The 11,652-nt window shown below is 46.1% G+C and overlaps 1 protein-coding gene across 1 annotated transcript in view; it reads left to right on the top strand.

Annotated features, from left to right (window-relative positions):
• LPAR3 (lysophosphatidic acid receptor 3) overlaps window positions 1-11,652 on the top strand; it is a 15,382-nt gene that overhangs the window by 1,284 nt on the left and 2,446 nt on the right. Inside the window, exon 2 of the mRNA XM_009635085.2 lies at window positions 2,503-3,260. Coding sequence (XP_009633380.1) covers window positions 2,525-3,260 — 736 coding nt within the window. The 5' untranslated portion in view covers window positions 2,503-2,524. The remainder of the gene's footprint in view (window positions 1-2,502; window positions 3,261-11,652) is intronic.

Here is an 11,652-nt window from a genome sequence, read left to right on the forward strand (position 1 = left end):
ATGAGGATGGGATCTCAATAAGCTGAAGTACTTAGAATACGTTCATAGTTGATATTTTGGATTTCTTTAAGCTTGTTCTCCAGGTAAGATGCGGAAAAATATCTGCAGATCTCTTTGCTCTTCTGTCACGGCAAGTAAAAGCAATTCATCTGTTGGGATGATTACACAGTAAGATACAACATGTTCAGAAAACCTTCCCTATAATTTTCACAGATTTTTTTTTTTTTCCCTGCCATTCTTGCCCGAAACGCTGCTTCTATTTGCAGGCATCTGGGCTGTTCTGTAAAAGCTTCGTGTTGAGCTCAGCAAGTCCTTTGCTGCCTTGGTGGGTAAGAGCAGAGCCATCTCGTCTGGGCAGGGTTCCCACACTGTTGTCTGCAGCTCCCCGGGGACTTCTGGTGGCTTACAGACTTAATTTGACTTTTGGGTACCTCCTAGGTGAGAATGGGGAACGCACTGACTGCCCAGCTCTGCTGTGTCACCCTGAGCAGGGAGCGGTGGGCGTTGGATTCCGGTTGACTCCTTACAGCGGATCTGAGTTGCTGAGGCTTTTTTATTTTTAGATGAAGGGATGCTCTGTAGTATTTCAGCACAAGGGATGATTTACTTGTTTCCTTCCACTTCTTGTCCTTAAGAAATTGTTCTTAGTTCTGAGTATGTGCTTGAATTTGATGCTTTAAGTAACATAGTCTTTTATAAAAGAAGTGGCTGTCGAGGTTCTTGAGGGTAATAGAATGGATGACAACATCAAGTGGGCTGCTTTCACATTGACTACTAGATGTAGGGTGGGAACCAAGACAAAAAGGCCAAGGAGCTAGTTCAGAAAAATTAAATTAAAAAAAAAAAAAAATTACTTTGAAAATCCTGATCATGGAATAGTGCGAGTTGGTTTAAATTTAGATAACACAAATATTGCGTGAGAGAAACAACACAAGTAGCATAACTTCAGGGACAGAAGGTGAACCTTTTTATCTTAAAACTTGGAAGGAACCCTTACTATAACTGTGGCTCGTTAGCCAGCCTGCTGGGGATTGCTTAATTTGCTTCCCAGTCACTGGGGAGATGTGAGAGAACTGATAAGTAACCACAGGGTAATAATAGACCAAGCGAACCTGATCTTTATCTGTGATCAATTTTAGCTGCAGAGGTGAAAAGCTTATGCTTTTTTGTATCTTTCTGCCTGTAACCACTACTTCTAGGTTTGGGTTTTTTGTTTTTTTTTTTTCTTTTCAGCCCCACTCGGTCTATCCCTCCGGCACTCTGTGTAATATCTACCGTGGTTCAGATCTTGTGCCATGGTTGGGTTCCTAGGTTTTGCTAAAGCTATAGAATATCAATTAATGAAGTCATCATTTAAAAACCTTATTTGGATACTGACGGCGAATGTGAGGGCTGGTGACGATCGGACGCAAGCTCTCCCCGCTCGGCTGTGAGACCCCGCGCGGGGGCTTGCCGCCACGAGTGACGGCTGTCGGGTCTGCCTGTGCAAATTAGTTCGAGTTCAGTTTGGTTCAGAATAAAGGCAGCAAAATTGCCAAGGCAGCTGACATTGACCTCACCGGAGTAGCTGAAGTGTGATGTAATCTGGAACGCAGACTCCCCCTTCCATCATGTTTAATAGCCCTGTGTCCAAAATAGTGCTGAGTGGGTATAAGAAAAAAAAAAAAAACAACCCAGCACTACTGCTGTTGCTGGGGCTTGCTTGAGCCTGTGGTTGGGTAGGGAACTGTGTTTTGGTTTTGAAGATAATTGGGCTGTGTGGTGCTTGCAGGGCTCTGGCTTGACAGCCCAATAAAATAATCCCTGGCTTTAGAGCAGTCAAATATGTAGAATATATTTTTTCCCTTTTCAGCACTTTTACTTAAATCCTGCAGCAGTAAATAACAGGCACGTGCAAAGAATATATATGCCTGTAGCATCTTATATACATGCTTTTTTACCTTTATTAATGTGTAATTGAAAAACCAAAAAATATTTTTCCAGTAATAGGCCTTTTATTGCTTAGTCAGTAAAATGGAAGAGTTATGATTTATACTTCCCTGTCCTTACTGGATACATTGAGAAATGGAAATAATGATGGGGCTGTGGCTCAAACGTGGGATTTCACAGAAAGGATGGCTTGGCTGTTGCTCAGACTTCCTCTGTGACCTCCAGAAAGGGACTTTTAACCTCTTAACTTCCACTCGGTGGCCCGTACAGGATGACTGCTAGTGCGAAGGGACTGTGCTGGGCTTTTGTAAGCAGGGAAGTCTTTTAAAAATTCCTGATTCATCCAAACATTGTGCACTACAGTCCTCCAGTGGACAGAGCATCTTCTTCTGCCCTAACTCTGTACAATATAAATTTTTACTTAAGGCCTCCAAGTAGATACCCTCTCATGTCCCTGTCCTGTCCCTTTCCTGCCTGCCGCCCCCCAAAAGCTGTTAGGTTCAGTGACTGAAGCCAGGACCAGTAGTTGATTATTAATCCTTCTTTCTTTTTTTCCCTTCCCCTCCTTCCTAGGATGCAGGGGCTTTAATCCAGGATGAACGAATGCTACTATGATAAGCGCATGGACTTCTTCTATAACAAGACAAACACTGACACAGTAGATGAGTGGACAGGGCCAAAGCTTATTGTCGTTTTGTGTTTTGGGACATTTTTCTGCCTCTTCATTTTCATTTCAAATTCATTGGTCATAGCAGCTGTGGTCAAGAACAAGAGGTTTCATTTTCCCTTTTACTATCTCCTGGCCAACTTAGCTGCTGCAGACTTTTTTGCTGGAATTGCCTACGTCTTCCTGATGTTCAACACTGGCCCAGTGTCTAAGACATTAACTGTTAACCGCTGGTTTTTGCGCCAGGGTCTCCTGGATACCAGCCTGACAGCTTCCCTGGTGAATCTCCTGGTCATAGCTGTTGAGCGGCACATGTCGATAATGCGGATGAAGATCCACAGTAACCTCACAAAGAAGAGAGTCACCTTTTTAATTATATCAATTTGGGCCATTGCTATTTTCATGGGTGCTGTTCCTACCCTGGGTTGGAACTGCCTCTGTGACATTACCGCCTGCTCATCCCTGGCGCCTATTTACAGCAGAAGTTACCTGGTCTTCTGGAGCGTCTTAAACCTAGTCGTCTTCTTCATTATGGTGGTGGTTTACATAAGAATCTACATGTACGTCCAGAGGAAAACTAATGTCCTGTCATCGCACACTAGCGGATCCATTAGCCGTAGGAGAACCCCTGTGAAGCTTATGAAGACTGTCATGACACTCTTAGGTAAGAGGCTATAAACCATGGCATGCGAGGCTGGCGGTGCCAAGGAGTGGGTTTGTGTGTTGGCTTGGTGTTGCTCGTTTTTTTTGGTTTTTTTTTGTTTTGGTTTGGTTTTTAACAAAACAAAAAAACCCCAACCCCCTAAACCAAACCAAACCAAAAAAACCCTCACTGAACTTTCAAGTGCTGGAGACATTTAGACTTCTTGTCCACTTTAGATAGCGAAATAAGCATTGCACCACACCAAAATGCAAAGTGGAGGACTGCTTAACACGTAGGAGAAAAGTGTCTCTATTTCATAGGCAGCTTGTTACAAACCACAAATTATCTACAGTCAGTTTTCTGGGGGCCTGGGGGGGCGAATACAAAATTACTTTGGAGGAAGGCTTGTGAAGATTTACAACTAGCTAGTAGAACATTTTCAAAATAATGTTCTTTAACAATCTGCACAAGGCCGTGAATCCTGTGGCTGGATACAGATAGTTTTCTTGTACTTCTTCCTCTTGGCTATTTCCTAAACATACTAAATTCTTCCTCCTGGAAACACACTTTCCCTGGGGAAAGGAGAGGATGCCTGGTGGGTCTGTGACTTCCACAGAGATTTGCTTTGCAAGGGGAGAATCCACCTTCATTCTGTGAAGATTGCTTAGTGCAAAAAATACAGTATGGCCTTGGATCTCTAGATCGTAACATGAGATTTGACCTGGATTCTGCCCTAGGGACACTGTTGATGTTTGGGCAGCTCAGGTCACTTCATCAGCTCGTTGTGATGTAGCTGCTTATTGAATTAGAGATGCACAGAGCAGATGATTAATCATTGGAACAAAATATTAGTTGTAGCAGTCAATTTTCCTCAGGGAGACTTGAATCTGAGCAAGATGTTTTCTGGAAGCCAGGCATCACACGAGCCCGGCTCATGCAGCTGGCTGCGGGTGGAACAGAGGGGACACTGGGACACTTGGGAAGCTGGGCTCAGGTGGTTGGGGACTCTAAAACCGTAAATACAGCTTTAGCACGCTGACAACTGTTCTGAGGTTGTGTGAGCCAGCACAAGAAAGCGGGAGCTTTGGGGAAAGCTGGTGTCCTCGTATACCTGGGGCACGGTTGTGTCGTACAGCAGCACGGCAGTGCGAGAGCTCTGGGAGAAAGATGTCACTTCTCATGGGGGCAGGAGTGGCCGGGGTAGGAAGTTCAGGCTGAGGGCACATTCTTCCCTTTGCGGTCTATGGATGCTGTTTGCACAGTCTGGTATCTGGTTCTCTTTCTTCTTTTATTTATTTTTTTTTTTTTTCTTTCTTGAAATAATAGTGCTGTAGTGCACACCACCTTTGTCACCAAATGATGGCTTAAAATGCTCTAGAAGCTGAGATCAGCTAAACTTTACAGTGCCTGACCTTGGAAAAGAAAGTGGACTGGTGGTTCAAGCAAGTGCAAGGTTCTCACTGAGACTCCTGGGTCTTCTGAAGTTGGCTTGTCCACTGCCAGAGCCTTTCCCTTCTAACTCCCTCCCCAGCTGTCCTTCCTTTTTCCCCCTTGATTTCATGGCACCTACAGAGGGACGATGTGGTGGTTGGTCCCGTCCCTCCCTCCCCGACTTGCAAGGGCAAGATTTGGTCTTTTGCCCCACCTGAAGCTCTTGTGCAGTGAAACTCAAACCGCCCACCTGGAAGGAGAAAATCCGTGCAGAAAAGCTAAATTGCTCCAAATGTGATCCTGCCTGAATGCGTGAGCATCGGGCAGACCGCAGTTAACTGCTGCCTTGGAAAGAGACAAAAAGAGAAGTGCTTTTAAGAAGCAGCTCTCTGAGGCAGAACGGCAGGCTGCTTTCTGGGAAGCCACATGAAAATAAATCATCATGCATAGCCTCGTCTAATTGATATGTATATTTGTATGGTTAATATTACTTTGGGTTTTGTACAAGCTGAAGTTGGAGGGTGCTGAGTGGGTGTTGGAATAACACCGCTGGCTCTCGGCGCCACCCGTGCGCGTTTGCAGGTCCGAGCAGAGCGGAGGTCTGCGTGACGGGGAGGACACCCGGTCACCTGACGCGGGGTTGGAAGGGTGGCGATGGTGGCTGCCGTTTGCTGAGCCCTCGCTGTCCTTCAGCCTGTGGCAGGGCCCCCCGGGCCCCCCGGGGCCGGAAATAAACCCTGCTTTTAACTTCATTTTCAACTTATTCTTTCTTTCACCGAGGAGAGGGGCCTTAGGACTACGCATTGATTTAGAGAGCAGCATTAGCTTTCCCTTACTCGTGGAATATGGCTTTTCAGCTGCCAGATTAAACTATAATGCAGGCAAAGCATTTAATGATATTGTATTCTGGGCCAGGCAAATTTAACTCAGAAAGCCTGAGTGCTACTTTAGAGATCGCAATTTTGTATATTTACTTTGTCAGTCAGAAACAAAACCAAAACCTGCTTCCGAAGAAGTCGAATTAGTGCCTGTGTTGCTGGGTGTGGGATCTACCCTAAACTCCTGTGTCAGAGGAAGCGTATCTTGGCATGTTCCTTCATATCAATTCTCCAAACTTGGGCTCTGAGAGGCTTTTTATAAGTGTTTATTTCTAAGAATGAGAATTTATTTTTTTAAAACAGTTTGAAATGTGCATCCCTCACCAAGTCATTCAAGCACACTGTGTAAAATGCGTTAGAAACCGAAGACCACGTTTTTGGGGGCTTTTCAATTACCAAATGAGCCACCGAGTGACCAAAGTGATTCTTCCAAAAATCTGCTTACATCCACCAACGCAACAACCCACAGCTGCATGCAGCATGTGAATTTTGCCCAAGGCCATTATTTTTAATGGCTTGTTCCAAAACACCTGAAAATGCTTTGGAGTACCCACCTGGTATGGTCTTAACTAAAAGCAATTCCAAGATGCTGTTGCTGGATGAAGCGTGATGAGAACCAGAGTCCTGGTTAATGGGCTCTGTTGGTGTCACTGGGAGGTTCAGGACAAGATCCCGCTGTCCCACCAAAATGCAAAGTGGAGGACTGCTTAACACGTAGGAGAAAAGTGTCTCTATTTCATAGGCAGCTTGTTACAAACCACAAATTATCTACAGTCAGTTTTCTGGGGGCCTGGGGGGGCGAATACAAAATTACTTTGGAGGAAGGCTTGTGAAGATTTACAACTAGCTAGTAGAACATTTTCAAAATAATGTTCTTTAACAATCTGCACAAGGCCGTGAATCCTGTGGCTGGATACAGATAGTTTTCTTGTACTTCTTCCTCTTGGCTATTTCCTAAACATACTAAATTCTTCCTCCTGGAAACACACTTTCCCTGGGGAAAGGAGAGGATGCCTGGTGGGTCTGTGACTTCCACAGAGATTTGCTTTGCAAGGGGAGAATCCACCTTCATTCTGTGAAGATTGCTTAGTGCAAAAAATACAGTATGGCCTTGGATCTCTAGATCGTAACATGAGATTTGACCTGGATTCTGCCCTAGGGACACTGTTGATGTTTGGGCAGCTCAGGTCACTTCATCAGCTCGTTGTGATGTAGCTGCTTATTGAATTAGAGATGCACAGAGCAGATGATTAATCATTGGAACAAAATATTAGTTGTAGCAGTCAATTTTCCTCAGGGAGACTTGAATCTGAGCAAGATGTTTTCTGGAAGCCAGGCATCACACGAGCCCGGCTCATGCAGCTGGCTGCGGGTGGAACAGAGGGGACACTGGGACACTTGGGAAGCTGGGCTCAGGTGGTTGGGGACTCTAAAACCGTAAATACAGCTTTAGCACGCTGACAACTGTTCTGAGGTTGTGTGAGCCAGCACAAGAAAGCGGGAGCTTTGGGGAAAGCTGGTGTCCTCGTATACCTGGGGCACGGTTGTGTCGTACAGCAGCACGGCAGTGCGAGAGCTCTGGGAGAAAGATGTCACTTCTCATGGGGGCAGGAGTGGCCGGGGTAGGAAGTTCAGGCTGAGGGCACATTCTTCCCTTTGCGGTCTATGGATGCTGTTTGCACAGTCTGGTATCTGGTTCTCTTTCTTCTTTTATTTATTTTTTTTTTTTTTTTCTTTCTTGAAATAATAGTGCTGTAGTGCACACCACCTTTGTCACCAAATGATGGCTTAAAATGCTCTAGAAGCTGAAGTCAGCTAAACTTTACAGTGCCTGACCTTGGAAAAGAAAGTGGACTGGTGGTTCAAGCAAGTGCAAGGTTCTCACTGAGACTCCTGGGTCTTCTGAAGTTGGCTTGTCCACTGCCAGAGCCTTTCCCTTCTAACTCCCTCCCCAGCTGTCCTTCCTTTTTCCCCCTTGATTTCATGGCACCTACAGAGGGACGATGTGGTGGTTGGTCCCGTCCCTCCCTCCCCGACTTGCAAGGGCAAGATTTGGTCTTTTGCCCCACCTGAAGCTCTTGTGCAGTGAAACTCAAACCGCCCACCTGGAAGGAGAAAATCCGTGCAGAAAAGCTAAATTGCTCCAAATGTGATCCTGCCTGAATGCGTGAGCATCGGGCAGACCGCAGTTAACTGCTGCCTTGGAAAGAGACAAAAAGAGAAGTGCTTTTAAGAAGCAGCTCTCTGAGGCAGAACGGCAGGCTGCTTTCTGGGAAGCCACATGAAAATAAATCATCATGCATAGCCTCGTCTAATTGATATGTATATTTGTATGGTTAATATTACTTTGGGTTTTGTACAAGCTGAAGTTGGAGGGTGCTGAGTGGGTGTTGGAATAACACCGCTGGCTCTCGGCGCCACCCGTGCGCGTTTGCAGGTCCGAGCAGAGCGGAGGTCTGCGTGACGGGGAGGACACCCGGTCACCTGACGCGGGGTTGGAAGGGTGGCGATGGTGGCTGCTGTTTGCTGAGCCCTGGCTGTCCTTCAGCCTGTGGCAGGCCTCCAGTGCTCACCAGGGCCGTGCTGCTGTGTGGAAATAAACCCCGCTTTTAACTTCATTTTCAACTTACTCTTTCTTTCACCGAGGAGAGGGGCCTTAGGACTACGCATTGATTTAGAGAGCAGCATTAGCTTTCCCTTACTCGTGGAATATGGCTTTTCAGCTGCCAGATTAAACTATAATGCAGGCAAAGCATTTAATGATATTGTATTCTGGGCCAGGCAAATTTAACTCAGAAAGCCTGAGTGCTACTTTAGAGATCGCAATTTTGTATATTTACTTTGTCAGTCAGAAACAAAACCAAAACCTGCTTCCGAAGAAGTCGAATTAGTGCCTGTGTTGCTGGGTGTGGGATCTACCCTAAACTCCTGTGTCAGAGGAAGCGTATCTTGGCATGTTCCTTCATATCAATTCTCCAAACTTGGGCTCTGAGAGGCTTTTTATAAGTGTTTATTTCTAAGAATGAGAATTTATTTTTTTAAAACAGTTTGAAATGTGCATCCCTCACCAAGTCATTCAAGCACACTGTGTAAAATGCGTTAGAAACCGAAGACCACGTTTTTGGGGGCTTTTCAATTACCAAATGAGCCACCGAGTGACCAAAGTGATTCTTCCAAAAATCTGCTTACATCCACCAACGCAACAACCCACAGCTGCATGCAGCATGTGAATTTTGCCCAAGGCCATTATTTTTAATGGCTTGTTCCAAAACACCTGAAAATGCTTTGGAGTACCCACCTGGTATGGTCTTAACTAAAAGCAATTCCAAGATGCTGTTGCTGGATGAAGCGTGATGAGAACCAGAGTCCTGGTTAATGGGCTCTGTTGGTGTCACTGGGAGGTTCAGGACAAGATCCCGCTGTCCTGCGGGGGTGTGGGAGGAGGCTGCGTGCAGCTCCGAGGCAGGCTGCCCTCCAGCAAAGCATCACTGCCCTCTCGGGGTCTTCTCCTCCTGAAGTCCCACAGTTAAGAGCTGGGAGAATCATAGAATCGTCTAGGTTGGAAAAGACCTTTAAGATCACAAGTCCAACCGTTACACTAACCCTGCCATCTCACCACTAAACCATGTCCCTAAGCACCTCATCTACCCTTCTTTTAAATACCTCCAGGGATGGGGACTCGACCATCTCCCTGGGCAGCTCATTTCAGAGCCTGACAACCCTTTCTGTGAAGAAATTTTTCCTAATGTGCGTTTCGGTGTGACTTCATGGTGATCACAGCTGCAGGTGGCTTTCTGCACTACCCTTTGGCCTTGGACGGCCCCTTCCGGAAGCTGGGACTCAGCTCCCTGTCTACCCTCTTCTACTGTAACCCCTAAAATGCTCCATCCCAGGATAGGAGCAAGGCTTTCCCATTGGCATGCTAAACCGTAGGAGGTTACCTCGTTGAAACTAGAAGATGTGAAACCTAGCAAAAGGGGCTAAAATCCTCTTAGGCTGACCTTGTGGCACAGTCTTAGCTAAGCCTGTGATGGTGGCTTTGAAGAAGGGTGGCTGCAGGTGTGCGGGAATGGGATTTTCAGGTGGCGTGCATGTGGTAGCTCAGCTGAACTTGGCAGCGCGATTCCTGCTAAAAAAAAGCTTTGGGGTGGATGATTTTCAGTTTCAGTGAATTTATAGTTTAATTGGTAACTTGCTGTTTTAACTCGGGCGCACATGTGGCAAAGGCAACTGGAAGCTACCACTCTTTTTTTTTTTTTTTTTTAATTTTTTTTGTCTTTCTCAGCGTTGGCACGCTCAGGGACAGCTTTGATGTGCAGAGGTTTAGGACACAATGCTGCCGAAGCATCGGTAGCGCTTCCAGGTACGGGGGAATTTATTTTCAAGCAGAGATGTTGTAATCTACAAGAAAATGCGTGTTTAAATCTGATGGAAAATCCTCAAACTAACCTTGAGGCATTGTGATGCCTGATCTCCCATAATCCGGTGGGAAGACTCAGAGCTGTTCTTCTGTTCTCCACGTTGCAGCCAGGCTATATTTCATGTCACTTTGGCGAATTTTGGAGTCCCTGAAGTTAAACTCTTATTGGAGTGTGACACTTGTCAGGAAGAGGAGCTCCTATGGGATAAAAATCTGCAAACAAGAAAATCGCCAAAGGGCCAAAGCAAAGGTATATATTTATGCTTAACCATGGTTCCTTCTGAAAGCCCTGCGGTAAAAATAGCAAAATCTGAGGAAGGCGGCGAGCCTGAGCCGTGCCTTGCTTTCATCTCGGCGGTGCTAAGAGCAGGGTGTGAATCACTTGCGTTGTCTCCATACGCAGCCAAATGTATTTTTGATGGAGTCAAGGCAACAGCCCCCATTAAAGCGTTGGGCAATAACTCTGACACCATCCCTGCATCGCTCCCCGTCCCTGTCTTCAGTCGTGGGGCGGGGAAGATGTGCAGAGAGATGTCCGCAGATGCCTTTGATCTTTCCTTACTTTTTTTTGTCACTGAAACCTTTTAGGGTTTTGCCTGTATAGGTAGACAGGGATATACCCTAGGAGTTCATGAACTAATCCCGCCTGCAGTCTTGGGGTGTTGTTTGAAGGAGGGACTTCTGTGTCTTTTGTTAAGCGTGGCTTTGGGATCTGTTTCCTCTCCTGCTGACTTCCATGAAAGCAGGGCTGGACCTTGCATGCCTTGTGGTACGAGTGGTCAAAATGCTTTCAGTGCTTGTTCTAAGGAGGGTTTGTTACCACCTTAATTTCTGCACGGAGCTGGTGTGTTGGTGACTTTGCCAGTGACCCTCGGTGGCCAGCAAAACCTCTCTGTCCAAATACTTCCCGAGACACTCAGCTAGACACTGTATTGTTGTCTGGGTGGTCTGGTTCCAGCGCTTGTTAAAAAGTGTGGGATTTGCTGGTGAACCCCAGGGCAACAAAGCAGTACAGTATTTTCTCCGTTGCAGACTGTAGGAGAGAGTTGGTCTCACAACTGCTTACTCAGCAGGCGGGAGCCAAACCAGTCCGTAGTATAGAGACTGACCAGAGAAAACAAGTGTTGTGGTAGTGGCTTGCAGCTCCTGATGCCAGTGGGCGAGGGAGGAATGCTACTGATGTTAACCAGTATCTCAGAACTAACACCATGAAATTAGCACTTAGCATCACAAAAATCTTGGTACAGCAGAGCAGAAAATGCAGTTTCTGAAGGAGGTGGTCTCTTGCCTTTCTGTTCTGTACAGTGTTGCCTGGGACATAGTAAATCAGTTGGCTGAATTTTGTCCTGACCCCAGGAGCATAGATTTGCAGCAAGACCCATGGGACCTTGTCCCAGATGTATTTTTCAGCAATCCTAGTGCTTACTAAATCACATGAATTCACTTTATATGCCATTATGGCCTGCCCGTCAGATGGGCACAGTGTCCATTAAAACCCTCGAGGGGGAGAATCACAGAATCATTTAGGTTGGAAAAGACCTTTAAGATCATCAAGTCCAGCCCTTAACCTAACCCTACCATCCCACCACTAAACCATGTCCCTAAGCACCTCATCTATGCTTCTTTTAAATACCTCCAGGGATGGGGACTCCACCACCTCCGTGGGGAGCCCCTTCCAGTGCTT

Source organism: Egretta garzetta, unplaced genomic scaffold, assembly GCF_000687185.1.
Source record: "Egretta garzetta isolate BGI_Z169 unplaced genomic scaffold, ASM68718v1 scaffold43, whole genome shotgun sequence".
Taxonomy (NCBI): Eukaryota; Metazoa; Chordata; class Aves; order Pelecaniformes; family Ardeidae; genus Egretta; species Egretta garzetta.